At 35.1% G+C, this 23316-nt stretch overlaps 2 protein-coding genes across 3 annotated transcripts; one reads left to right on the forward strand and one right to left on the reverse strand.

The window, feature by feature from the left end:
* Nucleotides 1–2: 2 nt before the first annotated feature.
* Nucleotides 3–6047, reverse strand: LOC103481802 (alpha-tectorin-like; the record flags this gene model as incomplete). Its single annotated transcript, XM_008437563.1, has 9 exons — nt 6019–6047; nt 5811–5876; nt 3568–3591; nt 2926–3041; nt 2523–2801; nt 2310–2405; nt 2017–2182; nt 630–1030; nt 3–545 (listed from the first exon to the last, which is right to left on the reverse strand). Coding segments are annotated over exons 2-9 (1671 nt in total), but the record flags the coding sequence as incomplete, so codon positions are not given.
* A 9855-nt stretch (nt 6048–15902) lies between these two features.
* On the forward strand, nt 15903–22369 carry LOC103481351 (neurexophilin-1-like). 2 transcript variants are annotated; one of them, XM_008436755.2, is made up of 3 exons: nt 15903–15985; nt 18274–18496; nt 20271–22369. In XM_008436755.2, the coding sequence occupies exons 2-3, from the start codon at nt 18446–18448 to the stop codon at nt 21000–21002; spliced, it is 783 nt and encodes a 260-aa protein (XP_008434977.1). In that variant the 5' UTR covers nt 15903–15985; nt 18274–18445; the 3' UTR covers nt 21003–22369. The 2 variants fall into 2 exon arrangements, with proteins under 2 accessions (XP_008434977.1, XP_017166241.1); XM_017310752.1 differs by having other exon boundaries at nt 15914–15957.
* Nucleotides 22370–23316: the final 947 nt, after the last annotated feature.

The following is a 23316-nucleotide window of genomic DNA, read 5'->3' on the forward strand; positions in this document are numbered from 1 at the left end:
TGGATCCCATTTTGTTGACACTGACTTGAGTAGACATTTAGGGCTTGGCAGAGAATGGGCTGATACCCTCCACTGACACAGAGATCATACACACAACTATCTACAAAAGATCTTGGAGGGAGTTGTTGATGGCATGCAGCAAACGGTCCTGTGCTGTTCTCCAGAATACCACAGTGGGCAGAGTTTCTGTACAGTGTTGTCTGAGCTGCTGTGCAGCCGGCACAGGCCAGACCTGCACAATGAACTTCACAGCYGGGCTCATCATCACCAGATGCTTTCCAGCTGTTGGCAAAAACTACATCAGAGTTCACCACTTCACCTTGACGGGTTCGAAAGTCATCTCCAGGGTGATTGTTGAAGTTTCCACAGAGTCCACATGTGCTATTTTGGTAAGTGTAGGGCACACTGATCTGGACATATGAATACATGTCATAAGACACCATCAGGCCAAAGTCAGTGCTGACGATCACAGAGAAACCTGACTGATAAACCTGGATAGAGCCATTTCTGAGGGAAAATGGAACTGTTGCAAAACTTCCATTAACCTGTAAGGATGGCAACAAAAATAGTTACAAATATGAACAAAGGAAAAATACATGGCATATAAGTAACTAAGAGACTCTTGTTACCTTAGCCTCTCCATAATGCCCTTTAACCAGCTCTACAGTTTGATCATGAACAAAGACTTTGACCAATCTTGTCCATGAAACATGAGTGCTGCCGCGATGCTCATTTTTCCCCTCCACTCTATAGTAGGGCAGTCCGTTCTGACACTGCTCTGACAGAACGTAAGTGCATGTGCCTTGAAAGTGAAACACTGAGTTGTCAAAGGTGTAGTAATGTGGATCTCCACTGATGCTGCAGGTTCGTCTTTGCACTGTCTGGCAAGAGTACTGAAAGGCAGCTGGCCGACAGATTTKGGAAAAGGAGCACCGATTGTTGGAGCATTGCAGCCCTGCTCTGGTGCAGGTGCACTTCTGTGCACAGGTGCTGTCACTCCAGAAAGAGTCACCAAGTTGAACAGGCTGACCTTTGAGCAAAAAGAAAAGAGCAGAGGTCATTTAAAGGCTGCTTAATAAGTTAGTTTTCAATGTTTCAAACATTGCAATTCTAATTATTATAAAAATGAAGAGGTTACACAGTGTTTCTCAACGGGGGCGGTACCGCCCCCCGAGGGGCGTTCAGAGGACAGCAGGGGGCGCTGGTGGAAATTTTTACAAAAGGAGGGCACTGGGATTCCTTTGGGGGGGCTTTTGCTCGAAGGTAAACCTTACTTCTTAAATGCACAACAATACCAGTTTAGACTTTGAGCAACTTGCTAAAACTGTATTGTGTAACATTAAATGATGCCAGGCTACAACTGTATCGATGGCAGCTCTTCTTCTCTTCAGTGTTTGTTAGCTTTTGGCGCAGCTTCGCTCCTGCTATTCTAACTTCACCGCATCAGTTCAGCGTTACACCGGCTGATGACGTCGCTGTGATTCACTTATCTGGTGTCTGATTTTCAAATATTTTATGTTTTGTTGAGGATTTCTTTACATATGTTTTCTTCCAGTGCTGTGTTCATGTCAAAGCATCCACTTACATTAGAGTGTTTTAATGTTCGTCTGGATGCTGCATTCTTCAGAAAATCGCTCTTATAAACATGTCATAACACCCTCACTGTGTATCCGTCAGAAATGAACCCATTTAAATAAAGAAATCCCTCCATGGGTGGTATAGAGAGCGTTCATTTTATAGAGTTAACATCGGTTCTGTAAGTGATCTGGTATGAAACGTAGCACCACAGTGTAGCAGTGTGATGTTTTTACACTCGATTGTCAAGTGATAAGCGGTAGGAACTCATATGAGCGCTGGCAGCTTTTATTTTGAAAATACGACAGATCCATTGCAACAACACACTTATTTTAAGAGCCGTATTGTTCGACCAGGAGACAGATTGAAGTTTTCCCTTATTTCCATGATACATGGGCTCATTTTTACAAAGAAGTACCCTCAGTGAATCTGTTCTCTTACCATTAAAATGACATACTAATGATCCATGATCGACTCGGAAGGCCCAGCGACCGGGTACGTTGACATTACTGCCGAGACTAAAAGCTGAGTTAGGTCCAGTTGCGTTACTAGAGAATGATCCAGGGATGGTGAAGTGGTGAGAGGAACTGACTGTATCATATCCAGCCTAGAAATTAAATGTGCATAGATGAATAAAATTTGTTTATTTTTCAGAGAAATATACACTTGCTGTGGGACCAAGACAAGGCAAATAAAATATATATTTATAGCAAGCATTTATTTGAATATCTAACCTGTATAGATCTTGATGTGGAGGCTATTGACCCATAATTCATCAGCACAAATGAATACTGGCCATTGGTAGTCAAGACTGCCTGAATGGTTGTTCGCTGGGAAAAATAAAAATAAAAATGTATTTATTGAGAATGAATTTAAAGATTAAACAAAGTTYATTTTATCTSCACACTGCTTAAATATGTTTCAGCAGTTAAAAACAGATCACTTACTGTTCCAGTTGTTGGAAAATAGGCAACTTCATACCATGTTGCTATAAAGATCCAGTTGGCCTGAAAGTTRAGAGCTGGGAAGTACGTGTTGATGTCCTGTGTAACTCGTTGGAGAAGAGAGCCGTTGGTGTACTGAACATAGTAGATATCACCATTGCCTCTGTTGTCTAAATCAGTCCAGAACGGAGCAATGATGTCTATGGTTCCATACATTGGAAATTGCTGAGGAGAAAAACTTGACCATGGATAATCAAAGGTCAGATGTCCGTTGTGGTTCACCTGAGAAAAAGAGCTCTAAATTAGGTATGACTATTAACACACTTTTTATTAATGTTTTCTTTTTGTCTTCATGACAACAGTAAAAATCAATGTGATTGGAAGTACAAGACGTCAAATAACATACGTAAATCTGAGAGTACGACCGTCCGAAATAGTTAAAGGTCCGTAGGAGTGAAATTGCAGGTGAGCTTCCATCATCTGAATGAGAGCTTGTTGTTCCAGCAATTGGGTAGAGGGGTCCTAGAAAGAGATTTTTCCTGATTAAATTAGACTCTTTTTGTGGATAACATCAAACTATATATTTGTCTGTTGAGAAATATATATTTTCTATACAGACAGACAGGCTGACAGACAGATGCCAGATGCCAGATGATTCATCGATCTAAACTTTCAACTTACCCAGATTCTGAAACAAAGATATTTGGACATTAATTTAAGAAAATTAATGTCAATAAATTAGAAATGTTTAAGGTTTAGGACATTATTTTCATTGGAATGATAAACAGTTTTCCAATGTAATGTGCAGGTACACTTGTCYAATAAATAATTAACTTATTAATACAAACAAACAAAATCGTGCATATATAAACACATATATTACACACAGAGGTATATACACACACATTGACATATATTTAAATATACACACAAGGACAAAATTTATTGGTTCCACTCAGTTAATGAAAGAAAAGCCCACGTGAAAGTGGACAAAATTTTAATATAATAATTTCTTGAAAAAGAGCTTAGTCCTAAACTTTCAGCTCACCTTGACTTTGAGTTGATACTCCACCTTTAAAAACACACAGATATCATTAAACATGAAATTGACTTTAATGTTACTACCAATTAAAAATGACTTATTTTGTGTAGCGAGGCTTAAACCACTACTTTCATTGGAACAACTAACATTTTTCAAATAAAATATGAAGTTCTTATTATCTACCATTATATATGTAATAATAATAATAACACATAGATATCATTAATATTAAATTAATATTAATAATATCAATTAATATCATCGATCTATTAAGTTTTAAATCATTACTTTTATTGGAATAACTTCATTATTCCAATAAAATAATGAAACGACTTAGACATTTATGCTAAGTCGTTTTGGTGCATTTCTCCAATCATCCTTGACATTTGCAAAACGGCAAATGCATTTCTCAAAGCAATTCATGCACAGAGCAAAACACCATGAATTATCTGCAAAAATCAATTTATTTCTCAGAGAAAACTGGTTGAGCCAGTGGTTCACAAATATACCTGCCCTGGAGAAACTTAGCATTTATCTGGGCAAAATTCACCAGTTGAGCACAAATTTTGATCAAACATCTAACAGAAATGTATAAAAATATACTCGAGATATTATGACAAGTTATTCAAGCATTCTGTATGTAAAGACTTTACATAATGAACTTATGCTCTGATCAACATGACAAAACCGGTTAAAATGTCGGAAAAAGCAGATACTTGAACATTCTCTCTTGCATGATGAAGAGAGAATGTTATATATCGTAATAATGTTGACAAAAATCCTGCAACTCCTCCGGAGAGTTTTCCTTTTAGTGACCGGGTGTTAAGCCACTTATCCATCATTATTTTTAACCACAATTCTTTGGTTTGCTGACTGTAGCGTCACAATTTGAGCTCAACTCACAGCAAATAAACCGTTGTTTACATGCAGTACCGCGCGGACCACCAGGGGGCGCGCATGGACCACTGATGGTCCCGGGACACAGTTTGATAAAAACAGATGCAAAGACGATGTCGGAGGTTATTTTGTTACTTTGTGTTTTGGAAATTCGAATATTAGAGTAAAATATTGTTATGTTTAGACAATATTTTGCTTTTTGTGAAAACATTCCTGCAGTATTCTGGAACAATTAAAAGATTAGATGGATGGACAAGACAGTCTAATTTTTTAACCTATAACTCCGGCTAAGAATTCTGTAAATTTCAAATTATTCCGGCTTGTTTTCCAGACACATAAAACCCCTTTAACTAACTGCTAGAAAACTGATTTGTTTTTGTTTTTTAAGCACCTGGACGGTTTCTAGAAGCAGCACAGACCCAGATGGACGTATAAAAATCCACAATGAGTCAATTTAAAATAACACCCTGGAAAACTTCTGTCTAAACTCATAAAATTAACCTAATTCTAGGTTAGGATTATCTTCTTAAAAATAAATAACAACAGAGTTTCTGCTCCACTGCATTGCTTCTGCAGAGTTGATAACAAAAAAACGACAAATGTGTATAAATGTGTATAATTCCAGAGCAGGGATTACGTTTCCCTGCTCTGTTTGGAAACGTAATCATGTAATAATATCTAGAGATAAAGTCAGAGATTATATATATTTATATACAGAGAGACAGAAACTTTCAGGTTACATGTAGTTGTTTGTATTGTCACTACACTATAAAACAAATATCATTTAACATAAAATTAAAAATGTCAATAAATAAAAACATTCTTGGTTTGTGTTTCAGGATTGGAATGTAATTACACGTGTACCTAATTATCAATTAACAACGTATAATATAAAATTAGGATATAATTGTTCTATAATTTATTACTTTGGGCTCTTAGTAATACAAGCTTTCGTTTTGTTTTTCTCATGTATTTAGTATGTTTTTATTTGTTTTGTTGTTTTTTAAAAAAGAGAATATAATATATTTATAGCTGTTCAGGATATAATACTTCAGTTGTATATTTTACACCATTATAAATGTCACTTTTAAAGATAAACCCTTTTATAAAGAAAGTTCAAAATTAGCTCTTTTTTCTCTGCAGCAAAAATCATGTTGCGATTACATGATAATATTTAAACTGCTTTATTTGTTATAGTGATGTTCATGAGATCATCAATTGGGTTTAGTAATATAGTAAATGTGTAGACTAGTAATAATAACTAAATACTGTAACACTGATGCTTAGAGTTCTCATCTTTCACATCTCTGAGTAAATTAAACGGATTTCAGTTTTACAGTGTAGTTACTTACCTGTAGCTGACAGCAGCAGTAAAGGCAGGAGGAGTCGACCTGCCATTTTTCAAAAATTCATCAAATCTGTTTTAAAAATACAAAAATAAAAGATTATTACAGCATCTGAATGCATGTCGACCAAGAAATGCATCAAAATTTCCAGTCAAAACTATGTTGTTATTTTTCACTCACAGACTAAATAAAAACATCAATTTGAAGCTTTTACCTGTCTAAGCGCCTCTCTGGTGTAAAAACATCTCGAGTGACAGATCTGCACTGCAACAAAGCTTTAAATACTGACAGCTGGCACAAGTCCAGTTTTCTTTGTTTTCCAGTAAGCTGCATTGAAAGAGTAAAGCACAGCTGCTTCCTCATATTTTAGCACAATATGGTCATCATTGTTACCTCACAGCTTTCAGGTTAAACGTTAATATGAATCTGTTTATTACTTGGTCTTTTCTTCCTCTTTATCTGTGATCTCTGCTATTATAAACTAAATGAATTATCACAAAGTATCTTAGAGTTTGCAGCTGAAAATTAATCACATGTTAAGATAAGATGTGCAAACATATTATGCAGCATAATGTGAGTTATATCTACATAAAGGAGAAAAAAGGTTTTTTGCAATTTGGAAGTAGATTGACTAGAGTTAATATAACGGTGCTAAAAATAAAGTTTAAGCTACACTCAACAGGCTAATCATGTGACCAGATGACTAAATAAGTTTTTGCCCAATATTCATTGTAATCGCTTAAAGCGGGGGTGTCCAAAGTGTGGCCCGGGGGCCATTTCTGGCCCTTGGACTGATTCTGTGCGGCCCCCAATTGGAATTAAAAAATGGTACAAACCTTGCCTGAGATGTTTAATTTATAATGAGGGTAAAAATTGTAGCCAACATAATACAAGACAAAGTATTTGTGTTTTTTTTTTTTTAACAAAAGGTAAAACAAAGAAACTTTTACTGAAAAGCCAACTTGCTGCATCCAGATCAGCTTTTACTCTTAATTAAAGTTCACTAAATATAGCAAATGTTTTGAAACAATGTGASCCAAATCCTCTTATTACTGAGGATAAATGTATTAAATGGAACCAAAAGAAACTGAAAACTAAACATCTTTCTTTTAATACAGCAAACATGCTACATCTGGCATATTAAGGCCATTGTAAAAAAAAAAAAAAAAAAAAGTACATTTCTGTCAAAAAAACTCAGAAATTGTCTAGAAAAAACAAGGAAATTACTAAATTTCAAATGTCAAAAATGTTCTTTTGAAAATTTTCTACAAAATTTCTGAGATTTTGGCAGAAACATGCTAAATCAGCTATGGCATATTAGGGCCATTGTAGGGGGGAAAAAAGTAAATTTCTGTGACAAAATCTCAGTAATCTAGAAAAACAAGAAATTTTCAGAATTTCAAATGTCAAAAAATGTATTTTGAAATGTCAATGTTTTTTTTTTTTAGAAAATTCCTGAAATTAATCACAAAATTAGATTTGTTTCTATTTTTCTATCTACAGAAACCCTGTTGTAATACTAATACACTGATATACACTGTTGTAAAAATCCCTTTCAAGTTCAGAATCTACCATAAATATTGTAGATTCAAGCAAATATAGATATTTGTTTGTTTTTAGGTCGATACTTGTGAGTCTAAAGTTTTGGTCACGTGGCAACACGTTTGGACACCGGTGACCAAAATGATGCGTCAGTGATTTAAACTCTGTTCAGGTAAAAGTCGAGGAAAAATAATTGTTGAGAAACTTTGACTTGGAAGACAAAGTTACACAATGCAGTGAATATTTAGCTGTTCTTAAATGTTTAAATGATCAAATCTCCACAAAGCTTCTCCCCTAAAGTTCAAAGTACTTCGTCTGTGCCAGGATAATTTTCTATGATAAATTTTAACCTGGGAAATTTGTTTCACACATGAAGCTGGACTATTTCCTGGAAAGGTTTCCTGTAGTGAATCAACATGACTTGGCTAAAATTGATCCTTTAATGGAAAAGAAAAGTTTCTTCATTTATGTTTTTGTGAAATATCTAAATAAAAACTGACATATCACTATAGGTGGTGATTTAAAAGTCAGCAATAAAACAGCAGATGTTTACTCCAAAACGCAGGTGTGGAGCGAATGTCAGACATCAGATACGCAGAGTGGAGATGGTTCTGGAGAACCGGATCCAGGTGGTTCTGATGAAGTATCGCCTGTTTTTGGGTAATCAAAAGAGAACATTTTAGACTCAAAAGTAGACGCGGGTCAAAAAATAACAAACTAAAAATCACACAAATAAAGTTTCTCGAAATTTATTGTAGATTTGAAACCTGAAAGGGATTTTTACAACAATATATCAGTGAGAAAAAAAAGAGTAAATTTCTGCCAAAAACTTTTTGAACTTTATACACTGTAGCTAATTTTGCATGTTTGCAGTGTTAAAAGAAAGACGTCCAGTTTTCAGTTTCTTTTGGTTCCATTTGTTGAGTAACAAGAACAAGATTTAAGTCACTTTGTTTCAAAACGTTTGCTATATTTAGTGAAGTTTAAGAAGGAATAAAAGCTGATCTGGGTGCTGGTTTAATGGAAGCAGAGTGGGAACAAAGCGGCTTACATTATGAACAGTTCCTTAAACAGTTCCCCAGTTCTTCTGTCTTTAAGAACAAAAACAAACATGTTTGTTAGCAGTTTTGATTTTTTTCACATTGAACAATTTACAACAGGTGCAGAAAATATAAACTGTGAAAAAAGAGTTGTGGTATGTTAAACTTCTCAGTTCCTTTAATTTGATCCTTTTATTTTAGAACGATCTCTAGTTAACATGCAGACTCATTGAAACACACCTGATGTCAATCATTTAACGTTTTGTTTCTTCAAAAGTGAAACTGCAGAGTTAAATATGCAACTGTAAACTGACAGCAGAATTATCACCTGAAATGCGATGACATATTAAGGAGTGGCGTGAAAACCTGGCAACGTCAGTGAAGCACATGGACAGTTGGAATATTTTTATTCCGTTTTTAGTAAAGAATAAGGAATCAGTTATTGCAATTTCTATCTACGCTGTGAAGAATTAAAATAAGATGTTTGAATTGTTTTAGTTTAAAATAAAACAGGAATACGAGATAAGAAAACATGCGATGACAGATGAAAGTCTTTGCTTCATGTCCGGGTGACTGCTTTAGAGATTTGTAACATAAAGCTAAATTTAGCTCAGATCGAAAGTTTTTTACATTATGCAAATTTGTGACGAATCAAATAAAAAAATAAACAGCAACATCCTGTTAAAACTAAGAGAAAAAGATTCAAATTGGTCAAGAAATACTACAGTTGTTTTTGTTTTTAGTGTTTTGCTTTCTGTTGCGTTTTTTCCAGAGCCGTGGGAGAAACTCAAACATGAGTTTTTCAGTGTCGTGAGACCAAAACAAAATGTTGCTGCTGTTTGTTTGATTTGGTTGAAAACATCTCAAAACTTCAAAGCTGTGCAGCGAGTTTAACCTGTAACTGCTCAGCTGTTGGTAACTCTTCAGTGAATCCTACAGAGAAAATGCAAAGCAAACAGGGAGAAAAAGAAAATATGAATTAATATCATCAATGACCTGGTAGCACTATAGGTAGCACAGTGAGTCCAGTTCAGCTGTTCTTTTATTAGAGTAAAATAATATTTATTTATTTATTTATTTATTTATTTATTTATTTATTTATAGTAGTTTGCAAACCAGTGATGTGGTTTGCAGTTGTACTGGGTTGACTGGTCACTGCATTTCCTTGTACCGGCCCAGAGCAGCTTAGCAGGAGGCATTAGCACTGGCTTATCTGACTAAATGAGCTTTTACTTTAATATAAGTATACAGAAATCCTCATGTAAACTTTCAAATAAAAATAACCATGTTTATTAGTACAAAATAAACAATAAAGAATGAAAACAGTAACATGTTTAAAATGTTGACTAATTATGCTCACATTTGCATGAACAGCAGCTCAATCTCTGAAATCTACTCCTTTAAATGCGAAATCAATCTAAGAGAAGAAATTATTACTCAATGAAAGACAAAAGTGCAATGCAGGGAAATTCTTTTAAGTACCTTTCTTCACAAAACGTTACCATATTTTCCGGACTATAGAGCGCACCATACCATAAGCAGCATCTAAATTATTATTTTTTAAAGCTTGCGTGCAGCGGCTCTGCGTTCTGCCAGATCGACAGCCCTCAACTTAAAAGAGGCATCATATGAGTTTGAAAACATCTCTCCGTCGTGCCTGCTGCTAGCATGTCCTTGTTCTAAAATAATTTGCACTTTCTTCTTTGATTTCCAATTTTGACTTCCATTTATTCACTTCCTGCTGAAGAGCCCCCTGGTGGTTGAAGAAAAAATCCACAGAAAAGTCGCACCGGGCTGTAAGCCACATTGTTCGAAGCGTGGGGGGGAATAGTAGCGGTTCATAGTCCGATAAATCCGGTACTCGAGTAAATGTAACCAGTACCACCACTTTTCAACATGAATAACAATACTAGTAGCCTATTCTTGCTAGCAAGCTTAACGTGAAATATTGGCATTAGCTAGTCATCATTTGCCTGCATCCAACAGCATTAATCAGCTCACTCAGCTAGTTTTTTTTGGGGGGGGGAAACTGTGCAAACGTTTTGTGTCTTTGGCCGATTTGCTGCCATGATTGTAAGACACACCCGCGCAGCTCTGAACAGCAGCAGCAGGTCTCCGTCGCTTTTCCTACAGGTGTTAAAATCGGTGGAGCATCTTAGCGCTTGTGTTGGGAAAAAACTGGTTACGTCATGTTAACAATTGACAAAAACAGTTGTAACTAAAAAAAAAAGAGCGTTTATGAAATTGACATAGGAAAGACGGAAAGTTTGCCTCTTTAGATAGAAAGAAAAAGAAAAAGCCTTGCTGTCATATGGTGTGAAGGTAGAGATAAAATAGATCCAGGCTCCTGTTACAAACTGGTGGGAAAATACAACACAATAAAACCAAAGTTGCTGAAGCTGCAGAAATAATAGGGAKAAAAGGATTTAAACAGTAATACAGAGATATGTGCACAAACTAAGATAATTTTTTATTTAAGAAATAAACGTATGGGTCAGTAAGGAACAAAAGTATGTTAATGTTTGTCAAAATGTAAAAACAAGCATTATAATGCAGTAATATATTACTGCAGGTCAGAGGCTTCCAGCCGTGGCACTCTGGATCCACTGTCCTGATCGGTTTAACTGTTTCTCACTCCAACTTAATAAAAACTAAAACAGAAGAACCAAAACCAAGACGGCTAACACCTGAAGGTCAGGCAAGTTCAGCCACACAGCAGGTTATTCAAGATGCATTCCAGAAGTAAGTAAGTAAGTAAGTAAGCTTTATTTCTATAGCACTTTTCACAGACCAGAGTCACAAAGTGCTGCACAATTTATAAAAATAAAAACAATTGAAAACAAATTAAAACAAACATACCAACATTAAAACACAATATTACATTAAAAAGCAAGTTTAAAAAAGTGGGTCTTAAGTTGTTTCCTAAAAGTGTCTATACAATGTAGAGATCGAATGGTGCAAGGTAGCTCATTCCATAGGCGGGGCGCCACAGCTTTAAAAGATCTGTCTCCACGAGTCTTAAGAAAGGTCCGAGGAAACGTCAACAAGTTCAGGTTCGACGACCTGAGACTCCTAATCGAAACATAAGGCTGTAGGAAGGCTGTAGAAGGAATCAGAGATTAAAAAATAGATGAAAGATCAAAAAGACATTGTTTCTAAAAGCTTTTTCTTGGTTCTGGTCCCAGAACGAAAGAGTTTGTGAAGAATATTCAGACCCAGGAGGGGCGAGTATATTTAACAAAAATCAGGGAAGTTGCATGAGGACGGCTGAAATGTATGTCAGTTTAATCTGTGACTGGTGGAAGGTGTGAACTATTTGTATTAGACTTGAATCTTATACAAACATTATTTTATTTTAGGTTTGTTCCTCTTGTAGTTTATCCTGAAACTATATGTTCAGTCTTTACACCTGATCTGATGTAGTCAGACTCCTGCCAGTCGAGTTAATGCCAAATTACCAGACGTTCTCCTTTTGCCGCCATGTTTCAAAGAGGATGTAGAAACCACCAGGTGAGAGACAGCCCCACCTGATTCACCTGAAGTTTGATTCCTGGTTGAATGCGTTCGAACGAGGTGGTTAGTGTTTTCTTTAAAACAAAAGTAGGTGTTAACCAGATGAAGAAAATGCAAATCTCTTAAAATAACAATGTGCATTTCAATCAGGCCTTCAGATGAGGGAGCCGAGCTWCAATGTGACAGATTGACATCTTCGTCTCTYGGCTTTCAGTTTGCACGCGCACACAGAGTGTGAGGACGCTTTTTATCTCATGAAGGAATGTTACATATCAGATTTAGATCAATCAGAATGACATTTGCTAAATCATTGCTGCTCCACCTTCATTCTGCCTGCAGGTGCAAAATAAGCTCAGGAATGGTGTGACTCAAAGTGTGGCTTGGGGGCCGTTTGCGGCACGTGGCCTGACTTTGTGCGGTCCCTACTTAATATCAGAATTATTTCATTAATCTTGGAAAATACAGCAAATGTCTTCAAATAAAGTTACCGAATTGCTGTTTTTAATGCTGAGAAAAGACTGAATATTTCTTTATTTTAATAGAAAAAACATGCAAAACTATTACAGTTTTGGATTTATAATGAATCACACCCATTTCCTGCAAGAAAATACTTTTTTAAAAATGAAATATTGGTGACATTTTATTTAAATCGGCGAGCCTAAGACAGAAATGACACTGATGAATACCAAGAAGTAGAGGTGTGCCGATCGATCGGTCACCAATCATAATCGGCCGATTTTCGTGAAAAAGTGCATGATCGGTGATCACCGATCATTGGCTCTTGTTGCCGATACCGATCACCTGCATCTCATTTCGCAGCCTGCCTGTGCTGCTGGTCTCCTCTTTCCTTCACACTGTGCAAACGCACAGCAACAAATCCTAAGCGATGTGGAACTATAACGCACTGAGTGAATAATAAAATAAATAAATAAATAAATAAATATGTTATCGGTATCGGTGATCGGCCCTCATGGGTGATCGGTATCGGTATTGGCAGGAAAAAACCTGATCGGCACATCTCTACCAAGAAGTCTTCATAAATGTTTACGACTGTCGTCATGGAGTTTCATTCAGAAAATAAAGGCAATTTTAATGTAAAGTCGCATAAAAACTTGCATTGAAACTCCATTAAAAGTGTCATTCTTTATCAAATTTAAACACTTCACAACAGTCGTAAACATTCATGACGACTCATTCAGTGTCATGTCAGTCATGTCTGCACACCCTTTCAACCAAAAAAACTATTTTTTTTAATAAAAAAAAAATGTCATGTAAGTTTACTGTATTGTGCACCAGTTTGACTTAAAGCAGTCTTTGGCTGCAGAAACCTCCAGCTGTGAGACATTCCCAGACATTGCACGTTTATTATTGTAGCTCACTTCTCAACATATTTGAAGGAGGTGTGTAGTGTTTTCCTGTAAAGCGAAACTATGTGTTAAAGGGAAGAACAAAACCTTAACATATAAAGTGTGAACAGTATTTAACTAAGCTCTTAAAATAGCAATGTCAGCCCAGCATGCATCATCGGATCGTTTGACGTGGCGTCTACCCACATCTTCGTCGCTCTGCTTTGACTTCGCACACACACTGACGGCGAAAACCTCATGAAGAAATGAGATTAATCAGGCCAATCAGAACGTTTAATACGTTCTCTGTGCATTCACTGCGAAAACATAAAATCTTACCAAGTATTTTTGTCTCATTTCTGGTGTAAATGTATTAGTAAACTTTAAAACAAAACTACCTTACAAGTAACGTTTCAGTAAAAACTGAAGAAATTAAGAAATTATTTCCTTGTTTTAAGGAAATAATTTCTTAACATTGGCTCAAAAGTTCTTGTTCTATTATCACATTATTTCACTTGTAACATGGGGAAATTGCACTGTAAAAAGTAAACTCATCTGCCAATAGAACAAGGACTTTTTCACCAAAATTAAGGAATTATTTACTTAAAACAAGCTCCTGAAAAGATACTTGCAAGCTGGTTTTGTCTTATTTAAAGTGCACAAAGACATTTGCACTAGACACTGGACTAAAAATACTTGGTAAGATTTTGTGTTTTTGCAGTGTTGTGATATTTAGACTGTACTTACGTTTTTAGAGCAGTTTAGACATCATGTGTTGCTGCCAGGGTGAAAAATATGCTAAACCATCCTGGCTCCACCTAATTATTCTGCATTTGGGCCTAATTGAGAGTATTTAGTTTACTGTTGTAGTCATTCACTCCAACTATCACATGCAAAGGCAATTTAACTATTTCCTTTTATTAGTTTGTTTGTTTTGTTTGCTGCAGTCCTAATTTAACACTAAGAGCAGAGAATGTCAGAGGACGGGTTCCCAAACAATTAGAATCAGGTCAGAAAGGATTAAACCAACATGTAGAGCAGACAGAAAATGTTTAAACAACATAAAATTCACAATGTATTTTATAAACTTGTTCAAGTTGTTAACACACACAGGGCATCAGCCAATCAAATGGTAGCAAATGGAAAAAGACAGAGTTGAGTAGTAACTAGTTACATTTACTCATTTATTTTAATAACTATGTTAGAAAAAGATTACTTTTAGGATAATTGTTATTTCTCTGTACTTTTGAGTAATTTTACAAAGTATTTATACTCTTACTTTAGTACTTTATATTTTGGTCCATCTGTTTATGTATTTAAAAAAATATTAAATGATTGATAGTTTGATCGGTTACTCAGTACTTGTATAATTTCTTGGCTGGCTACTTTTTACTTTTGAGTAAAAACACATTGAGTTAGTTATATTCTTACTTGTTATTGGGTTCTCTACCAATAGAAAATCATGGATTCATCCATTGAATCAACAGTCTGGGCTGCAGGTGGAGGTACAGTGATATGGGAGGAACAATAGTTTCTGTCACAAATCTCAGATAATCTCCATCTAGTTCCCCGAACACGATAAGTAGTTTAGTTTTCCAGTAAACTCCAGTTCACGACAGAGCAGGCGTGGCGTGTGGAGGAACAAATCTACAGTAAATGGGAGATGTCATTATTTTAATAAGGACTAATGAGGAATGTTAATGTTAAGCCTTACTGAATCTATGAAAGAAATAATTAAATCAGATCAAAGAAGGTTGGCACAATCTAGGTCAAGCTCTAAGGTGTGTGAAGTTTGATGAAACTGCAAGAATCGATGGCTTGGGGCAATTGAAGATAGAAAAAAAAATGTAACATGTATGTCATTAATCTCAGAAATTTTCTAGAAAAAACGTTGAAATTTCCGAGTCTTGAAAGTAGAAAATTTGCAAGAGAAATTTTAAAAATTTGAATCTCAGACATTTTCTAGGAAAAACTTTAACATTTCTTAGTTTCAAAACCTAATCATTCGAGAGGACAAAAAAACTCATAAATTTTGAGATTAATCTCAGAAATTCTGTAGAAAAAAATATGAATATTTTAGACTAATCTCTGAAATGTTCTACTTTATGAGCTCAGAAAATTTCAATGATTTATTTTAGAAAATTTCTGAGATTAATCTAAAACTGTCCACACATTTTTCCAGCTAATTTTTGACAATCCAGAGCTCAAAAATGTCCAAGTTTTTTCTATATTTCTGAGATTATTGTCAACATTTTGCACATTTTTGGCATTTATTTACCAAAAATATTTTTTGGCACATATTCAGTTACATTTACTTGAGTACATTGTTTCCTAAAATAGTTCCTCAAGTAAATGTAACTGAGTATTTTGACGTGCATTTTCAGCGGCCCTAATACACCATCATATCTTCCAAGTGACTCACCTTCAAGCTTTATTGGTGCAAATAAAAACGATAGAAATTATGAGGCAGTTTTGGCCTTTTTGTAAAAAAATAAAAAATAAAAAATCTTTCCGCAAATATCAGGTTTTCATGCAGTTGGTTCAACAGCTGAGGAGCATAGAAACCAAAACCTGCAACCTCAATTTGTTCAAACTTTTAAATCTTGATGGTTCGTCCCATTTTTATTTTCCGTTTTGATTTTGATTTTTTCCCACMSAGTGTTTTCTGTTCAGCAGGAAAACATCCAGTTCGACCTGAACGACGAGGTGAAGGTGAGTCAGCTGCAAGAAGCTTTTCCAGGTGAGACCTGTAATGGCTGCAATGACCAAGAAATGGAGTCAGATTGCAGTAAATCCTCAAAACAATGCMGCCAGTTTGGATGCGAAACAATCGCTTCATCACGAACGTTGATAAAACGATTCTTTTCCTCCACGAACTCTGAATGATTTTCAGTAAGAGCAGCAGCTTTGGGTGAACCGGGAAATCTCTGTATTGTGGCTGAGAATAAAGGTGGAACCCTTAGTTTCTTTTCTCTTGTGTTTTTTTTTAAATACAGTACATTCATGAACACGTGGAAAAACGTTCCAGTTCAGAGAAACGCCACTGTYTCAATCACGTTAGTGTTCATTGCTTGTGTTGGCTCACTGCTGAACCGTAACTCTTTATTGTTTGGACTGGAATGAGAAAAAAAACAAACACCTCCAACGCTGCTATCACATGACAAACTGTGAGCGACTGAACTGACAGATGGGCCGTCAAATCCGTCTGGGATCATTTTTACCGCCGTCATTCCTAAATTACGTAACTTTACTGGTGTGAAAACACAACAAATCTATATAGATGTAAATAAAACCTTTACTGTAAACAACATAGCATTGAAATAAACACAAAATCTTACCAAGGCGTTTTGCCTAGTTTATGGTGCAAATATCTTAGTAACTTAAAAATTCCTTTTCAGCAAAATATACCAGCTGGYTTAAAGTAGATMATTCATTTTTGATGAAAAAGTACTACTAGTTTCACCGGAATCAACTGCCGCTTCRCTGTTACCTAGCAACACCTCCCAAGCCCAGCCTGTTGCCTAGCAACCGAATTCTAGGTCCGTTGGCAGATTATTTCACTGAAAACATTTTCCTCATGTTTTTAGTGAAATAATCTGCCAGTGAAACTAGTAAACTAGCTGCTACATCTGCTGGTAAGAAACTTGTAATAATAATAACAGATAATAGTTACTGTTATTACAGATTTTATTTTTCATGCCCTTTATATCTTTAACTCTCAAAGGGTAAAAAAAAACAACCCCAAAGCAAAACAAACAATTTTAGTGGATAAAAATAAATAAATAAACAAATATTTAAGAAATATTGGTTTTGCTAAAAAGAAATGTCTTCAGGCTTTTTTTTAAAACAGCAAGTGGACTGTTTTGCCCTCAGCACCTGTGTAAGTTAGTTTTCTCTCATTTCAAGTGTATTAAAATATTTGCACTAAAACCTACTTGGTTAAGATGTTGTGTTTTTGCAGTGCAGGAGCTCCATCAGAGACCAAAAAGGCCTGCTGTGTTTAAAGTTCATGTCAGGAGAATCAGAAATGAACAAGTACGACTTGTTCAAAAGGGCTGTCGGGAAAAAGGTTCCTCACTCTGAAAAGAATGCAGCAGCTCTGCTTTGCTTTGCAAAACCTGCACCAAAATGAACCAAAACATCTTTGGAACGCAGCCACAAAACAGAGACGTTTCACAAATCCCTCACACTCATTGTGACGTAAGGCAGTGGAGGAGTGATGGTTTGGGCTTGATTTTGTAGGATTTGTGCACTTTACATCAAAAATACAAAATCTTACAAAGTATTTTTGGTCCAGTTTCTAATGCAAATATCTTAATACTATTGAAACAAGACAAAACTAACTTAATAAACATTTTCAGCAAGATATACAAGCTTGTTTTATGTCAATAATTCCTTAATATTGACTAAAAAGTGATAGTTTCACTTATAACGAGGTATTTTCCCCATGTTTTTAGTGAAATATGACAGTGAAACTAGAACTTTTACATCAATATTAAGAAATTATTCACTTAAAATCAGGTCCTTGTAAGTTACTTTAAGCTAGTTTTCTCTTATTTCACGTATATGAATATTTGCACAATAAATTAAACCAAAAATACTTTGTAGGATTTTGTGTTTTTGAAGTGTTTCAATTTTCTCAACCACAAACCCTTCTTTAGTTTACAACAGTAAACAAAGTACATGAAACATAAAAAAAATAAATACAAAAATCCAGCTGTATTGATTGTTTTATTTAAATATTGCAAGTTTAATTCATTCCTGAGCATGGCAACAAATKAAGTTGTGTATTTTTAAATAATTGACCAATTTTGTACTTTTAATACGTTTTCTTCGAGCTCAGATTGCATTCTTTCTTCTGGCCACAAGATGGCAGAATTTCACCACATCTGATCGGATTCCTTCTCATTTAAGATGCAAATAAATTCAAATTTTAATCGACTAATTCATTTCAAACACAGTGGATATTTCAGTATTCAGCTGAAACAGAAGCCAACAGTAAAATCTGTGTGTTTTGGGGATTTCAAGAAAGAGAAGTGTGTGAGCGATGAAGAGGGGGAGGTGAGGAAGAGGGAGAGAAACGTCCAGACCTGAGAGGTTCTCTCAGTCAGAGGCAGCAGCTCGCCGAAGGTTTCCTGCTCCAGAGGTGATCACGTTACGCGTGGCTCGTCCTGAATGAAGCTCAGATAGATGAGGAACGATGGAGACGTTCTCCTGCCGCTGGATTCTCCTGACTGGAAGCTTTTATTTGGTGAGTAAAAGTCTAATTTTACACATTTAAACAGCTGTGAAGGGAACTTGAGCAGTAAATTGAAATAGACTGGTGATAAAATGCTGAAAAGTAACGAGAATGCYCTTTTTTTTCACAAACTAGAAAGAAATGTGATGATTAATTTATGTTTAAAATATTTTTTGTAGTGTGTTTTCAGTAGAGGATATACTGAAAGAAGTTGGCATGAATGTCATTTTAAAATCGAGCTTTTAATGATACTTTTTTACAGATTTTGTTCTTGAGCAACTAATAAAATTTAAATAAGAACTAGGTGCAGGACACTGCAAAAAAGAAACAAATCAGACCAGATATTTTTACTCTAGTTTCTAGTGAAAACAAATTAAAACACTTTAATTAAGACAAAGCCAACTTACAAGTAACTTTTCAGCAAGACATAAAGAGCTCCTTTCAAGTCAATAATTCCTTAATTTTGGTTGAAAATGTTCTAGTTTTACTACAGATTATTTCACTTTAAACACAAAAAAATATTTTTGCTATAAGTGAAATAATTTGCCAATTGGAACTAGCAAATTTTGACCAATATTAAAGAATTATCGACTTAAAACAAGCTCCTATCTTGGTGAAAAGTCATTTCTCATTTAGTTTTGTTTTATTTAAGGTGTACCAAGACATTTGCACTAGAAACGAGGCAAAATGATTGGCCCATTTTTTCTGTGTGGCAAAAATGGATAAAATAATGAAGGAAATCCAACTCCAAATTATTAAACTTCACTACTAATTCAAGCTGATTAATATACAGAAATAATGTACTTGTACTTTTGACTTTTACTTTTGTCATTTTATTATGAGGTATTTCTACTCTTACTTGAGTAATATTTATGGATTACCACTGAATGAAAAACAAACATTTTTTAACCAAAAATTCACCAGACACAGACACACAACTGCAGTTTCTGTTAGTTTCATAAGTTTTTTACTGAAATAAACTTTTTTCCTGATTTTATTTTTTGTTATCGATATGGATTATTGTCATTTTGATCCTTAACATACCAAACTTTCCACTTAACTTTATATCTTGGTCCATCTAATGATGCAATTTTTAAATATTAAATGATTGATAATTTGATCAGTTACTCAGTACTTGAAAAGATTTTTTTTTACCAAATATTTTTTCACTCTTACTTGAGTTATTTCTTGGATGGTTACTTTTCACTTTTGAATAAAAATATGTTGTTGTTGAAGTAGTACTACTCTTACTTGAGGACTTTTTTGGGGTTCTCTACCCTCCTCTGTTGCAATCAAAAAGAACTGGCTGGATACAAATATTGATTTTGTGAATTTGTGAGCACAAATCATGAGTAGTTGATTTAGCATTTCTTGGTATCAAAACTTGAAAAGTGGATTAATATTAAGTTTCTGGATTAACATTAAAATCTTTAGCCAATAATTAACCTGTTTAAATTAACTTTACCAAATCTGACAAAAACTGAGCTCAAATATCTGGCTAGAATAATGTCAGAAGTTTTCTCACGGCTACAAATACTGTGTGGTTTCTCTGTATCCAGGAAACATTTATTCAGGTATTGGGAAGCAAAGATATCTTTGTATAATTGGATTCCCACTATAAATTCAAACCAGATTTAAAAGTAAAACTCAAAACTACAAAGAACAGAATTGGTAGACACTGTAGTTTGAAAAAGGTTGCTAAAAAAGTCTAGTTTGAATCTAATATTGCTCTTTGAAACTTCCTCTGAGGCTCATTGTTTGTATTTTCTCATCCTTTCCCAACTAGCTGGTTCTCTGTCAACATGAGACTCAGAGCAACTTCACCTTCAGGAACTCATCATCACCTCAACCCCACAGAGACCAAGAGGAGCATCTCCAGAAAACCTGGGGCCTTCAGTCCAGGACTGCCGTCCAGAACTCCCAAGTCCTCAACAATCCCTCGGTTCCTCTATCGAAGCAGAAGCTTTGGGAAATCCTCAAGTCCAACTCCAACCCATCGGTTAAAATTAAGCTCCAGCCCATCATGAAAGTTCAAGGACTCTCCAAACTATCGAGGTTGTTCAGCTGGGGCGACTTTTACTCCAACATCAAAACCGTAAAGCTGAATTTGCTGATAATGGGGAAGATTGTAGATCACGGCAACGGCTCTCTCGGCGTCTACTTCCGTCACAACTCCACGGGTGTTGGCAACGTGTCGGTCAGCCTGGTCCCGCCCAGGAAGGAGGTGGAGTTCGACCTGGAGCGCCAGAGCGTGGTCCACCCCAAGGAGTCGAAGACGTTCAACTGCAGGGTGGACTACGAGAAAACCGAACGCAGCAAGAAGGTGATGCTGTGCAACTACGACCCGTCGAAGACGTGCGACCAAGAGCAAACCCAGAGCCACATCACCTGGATGTGCTCCAAACCTTTCCAGGTCATCTGCGTCTACATGTCGTTCTACAGCACGGACTACCGGCTGGTCCAGAAAGTCTGTCCAGACTACAGCTCCCAGATCCCCCCCTACCTGCCCACAGGGTAAACATGGGGCCAGGTGAGGAGGATGAAGGGAAGATGCAGTTTGAGACTTTCAAAACTTTGTCCTAAAATATATGGAATGCTGTTTGTACCGTAAGTGAGTCAAATATTTACAGCAATAATTTGGATTATTTAGCCTTTTATAAGCGGGAAAAATAGGGTTCATTTTCATATTCACACCAAATTATTCATTCACTTATAAATGTTCCAGTTTCAAATTAAATATTTATTTAACAAGTTGAATATTTAGTTTACTAACAAGAAATTTAGCCCCAAACTAAAGATTTAGCTTGCTAACATTTTAATATTTTGTTTGGAACAAAATCTTAAATCCTAAATATAAATTAAATATATAGCTTGCAAGTTAAATATTTARCTAAATAGTTTGTAAACTACATATTTAGCATGCCAACTTGCTAAAATTTTGTTTGCCAACTTGTTATATGTAGTTTTGAGCTAACTATATAGCTTGGGAGCTAAATATTTAGCTAGCTAACGTACGAGTACTTAGTTTTGAGCTAAATATTTAGATCCAAATTAAATATTTAGCTAAACTAAACAGTTTGTGAAGAACATATTTAGCTTGTTAACTTGCTAATATTTAGCTCGGAGAAAATATTTCACTGGTAAGCTAAATACTTAGCTTACTAGCTTAGTAGTAAGCTAAATAATTAGTACATTTTAGTAAGCTAAAAGTTGGCAATATTGAGAGATGTGAACATTACTGAATATTTAGCTTACCAACTAAATTGAGCTAAATATTTAGGTTAATGCTAAATATTTAGCTTGCTAGCTGAGCTTAGTTTGGATCTGTAAACTTTATAAATGAATGAACATGGTGAAAATGTGACTTTGAGAAATTAATATAATTCCCTCTTATGACAAACTAAATGTAAACTTTTTGCTTTTAACTTTGATTTTGAGAACATGCTTTATTAAACATAGTAAAATATATGTTTAGGTGATGTCTCCTGTTTGTATTATTTTTCAATAATGTATCAAAAATGGTCAAACTGGAAGGAACCAGAATGATCCGGAGTTGAAGATGTACAAATATAACCTTCATAATAACGCTTTTTTTTTTTTCAAACTTTTGCAGTTTAAGTTGTCTGGTGACAGATATTTTTTGGAATAATTTGTCTTTTTTGTGATTTTAAAATAAATTTCTACCATCTGCTCATAGTGTACAATAAGAAAATGTTGTATAATTCTCTGGAGTCATATTTGCAATCAGAGTTATTGTGGTTTTAATTAAGAGTTCATAATGTCTGATTCAAACGGAAACCATAAATCAACACACATTCAGTGCACATAAACCTTAAATGTCAAAGATAACCAGAGCAAAAAGCTGTTTTTTAACACTGATTTCATTTAATACAAGGGGGAAAAAACTTTAAAACTAACATAGTATTATGTAAAAAAGTTATTTGTTATTTAATTTCCCTTTGGGAGTCAAAATATTTTTTGTTTTAACTTAAAATTAACATTTTATGCAAGAAAATGAAAAATAATAGTAATATTTCAGCATTATTAAGGAGTAAGGAGATGCTAAATACATAATGGTTAATCTTTCTTACAGTCCAAGATAAAAGGTTTAGAAAAAGTAGTTATTTACTGAAACTGAAAGAACATCTTTAAATAAACTCGTCAGCTCTAAAAGCTCTGAATTAAATATTCACACAGAATCGGAGGGAAGTGTGAAGCAACAAACTCAATGACCTTTCACCCCAAGTCAATGGAAATCCTCCAATTAGCACCTCGGCTCGCTGATGTTTTTTAGAAGGAAAAAGAGAGAAACTCTCAGGCTGCAGTGGATGTGAGAAAACAGTTAGTCAGGGTTGCAGAGTTGACACATTTCCTGCTGAGAACCTGCCCACAGCGACACTTTTCTGCACGAGTTCCCCGCAGAAAACGCCAAAGTAAGGAGCTTTATGTTATTTTATTTCAGCACGTTCAACGCTTTTTTCCCCCCCCCCCACTATTTTCTCAAACCTCACGTGGGATCAGATCAAGTTCCAGGTTCAAAATCTAAGGTGTTTTTGTTTTAGATCTTTAAACTTTTACTCAAGTAAAAATAAAAAATAAAAAAAAGAGTAAAAAAATATGGTAAATCGTCGACTCAAAATCTGAGCAACTGATCAAAACATCAATTAATTAATATTTAAAAATTGCATCATAAGACGGACCAAAATACAGTTATGTTGAAATTTTGGTGTGTTAAAGATCAGAATGCAAACAATATATTAATAAATACAAAATAAGGCAAAATAAAAAAAAAWATACTAATTAGTTTCTTTCAATAAAAAAAATTAACAAAA

The sequence above is a fragment of the Poecilia reticulata genome, linkage group LG19 (genome assembly GCF_000633615.1).
Source record: "Poecilia reticulata strain Guanapo linkage group LG19, Guppy_female_1.0+MT, whole genome shotgun sequence".
Lineage (NCBI taxonomy): Eukaryota > Metazoa > Chordata > Actinopteri > Cyprinodontiformes > Poeciliidae > Poecilia > Poecilia reticulata.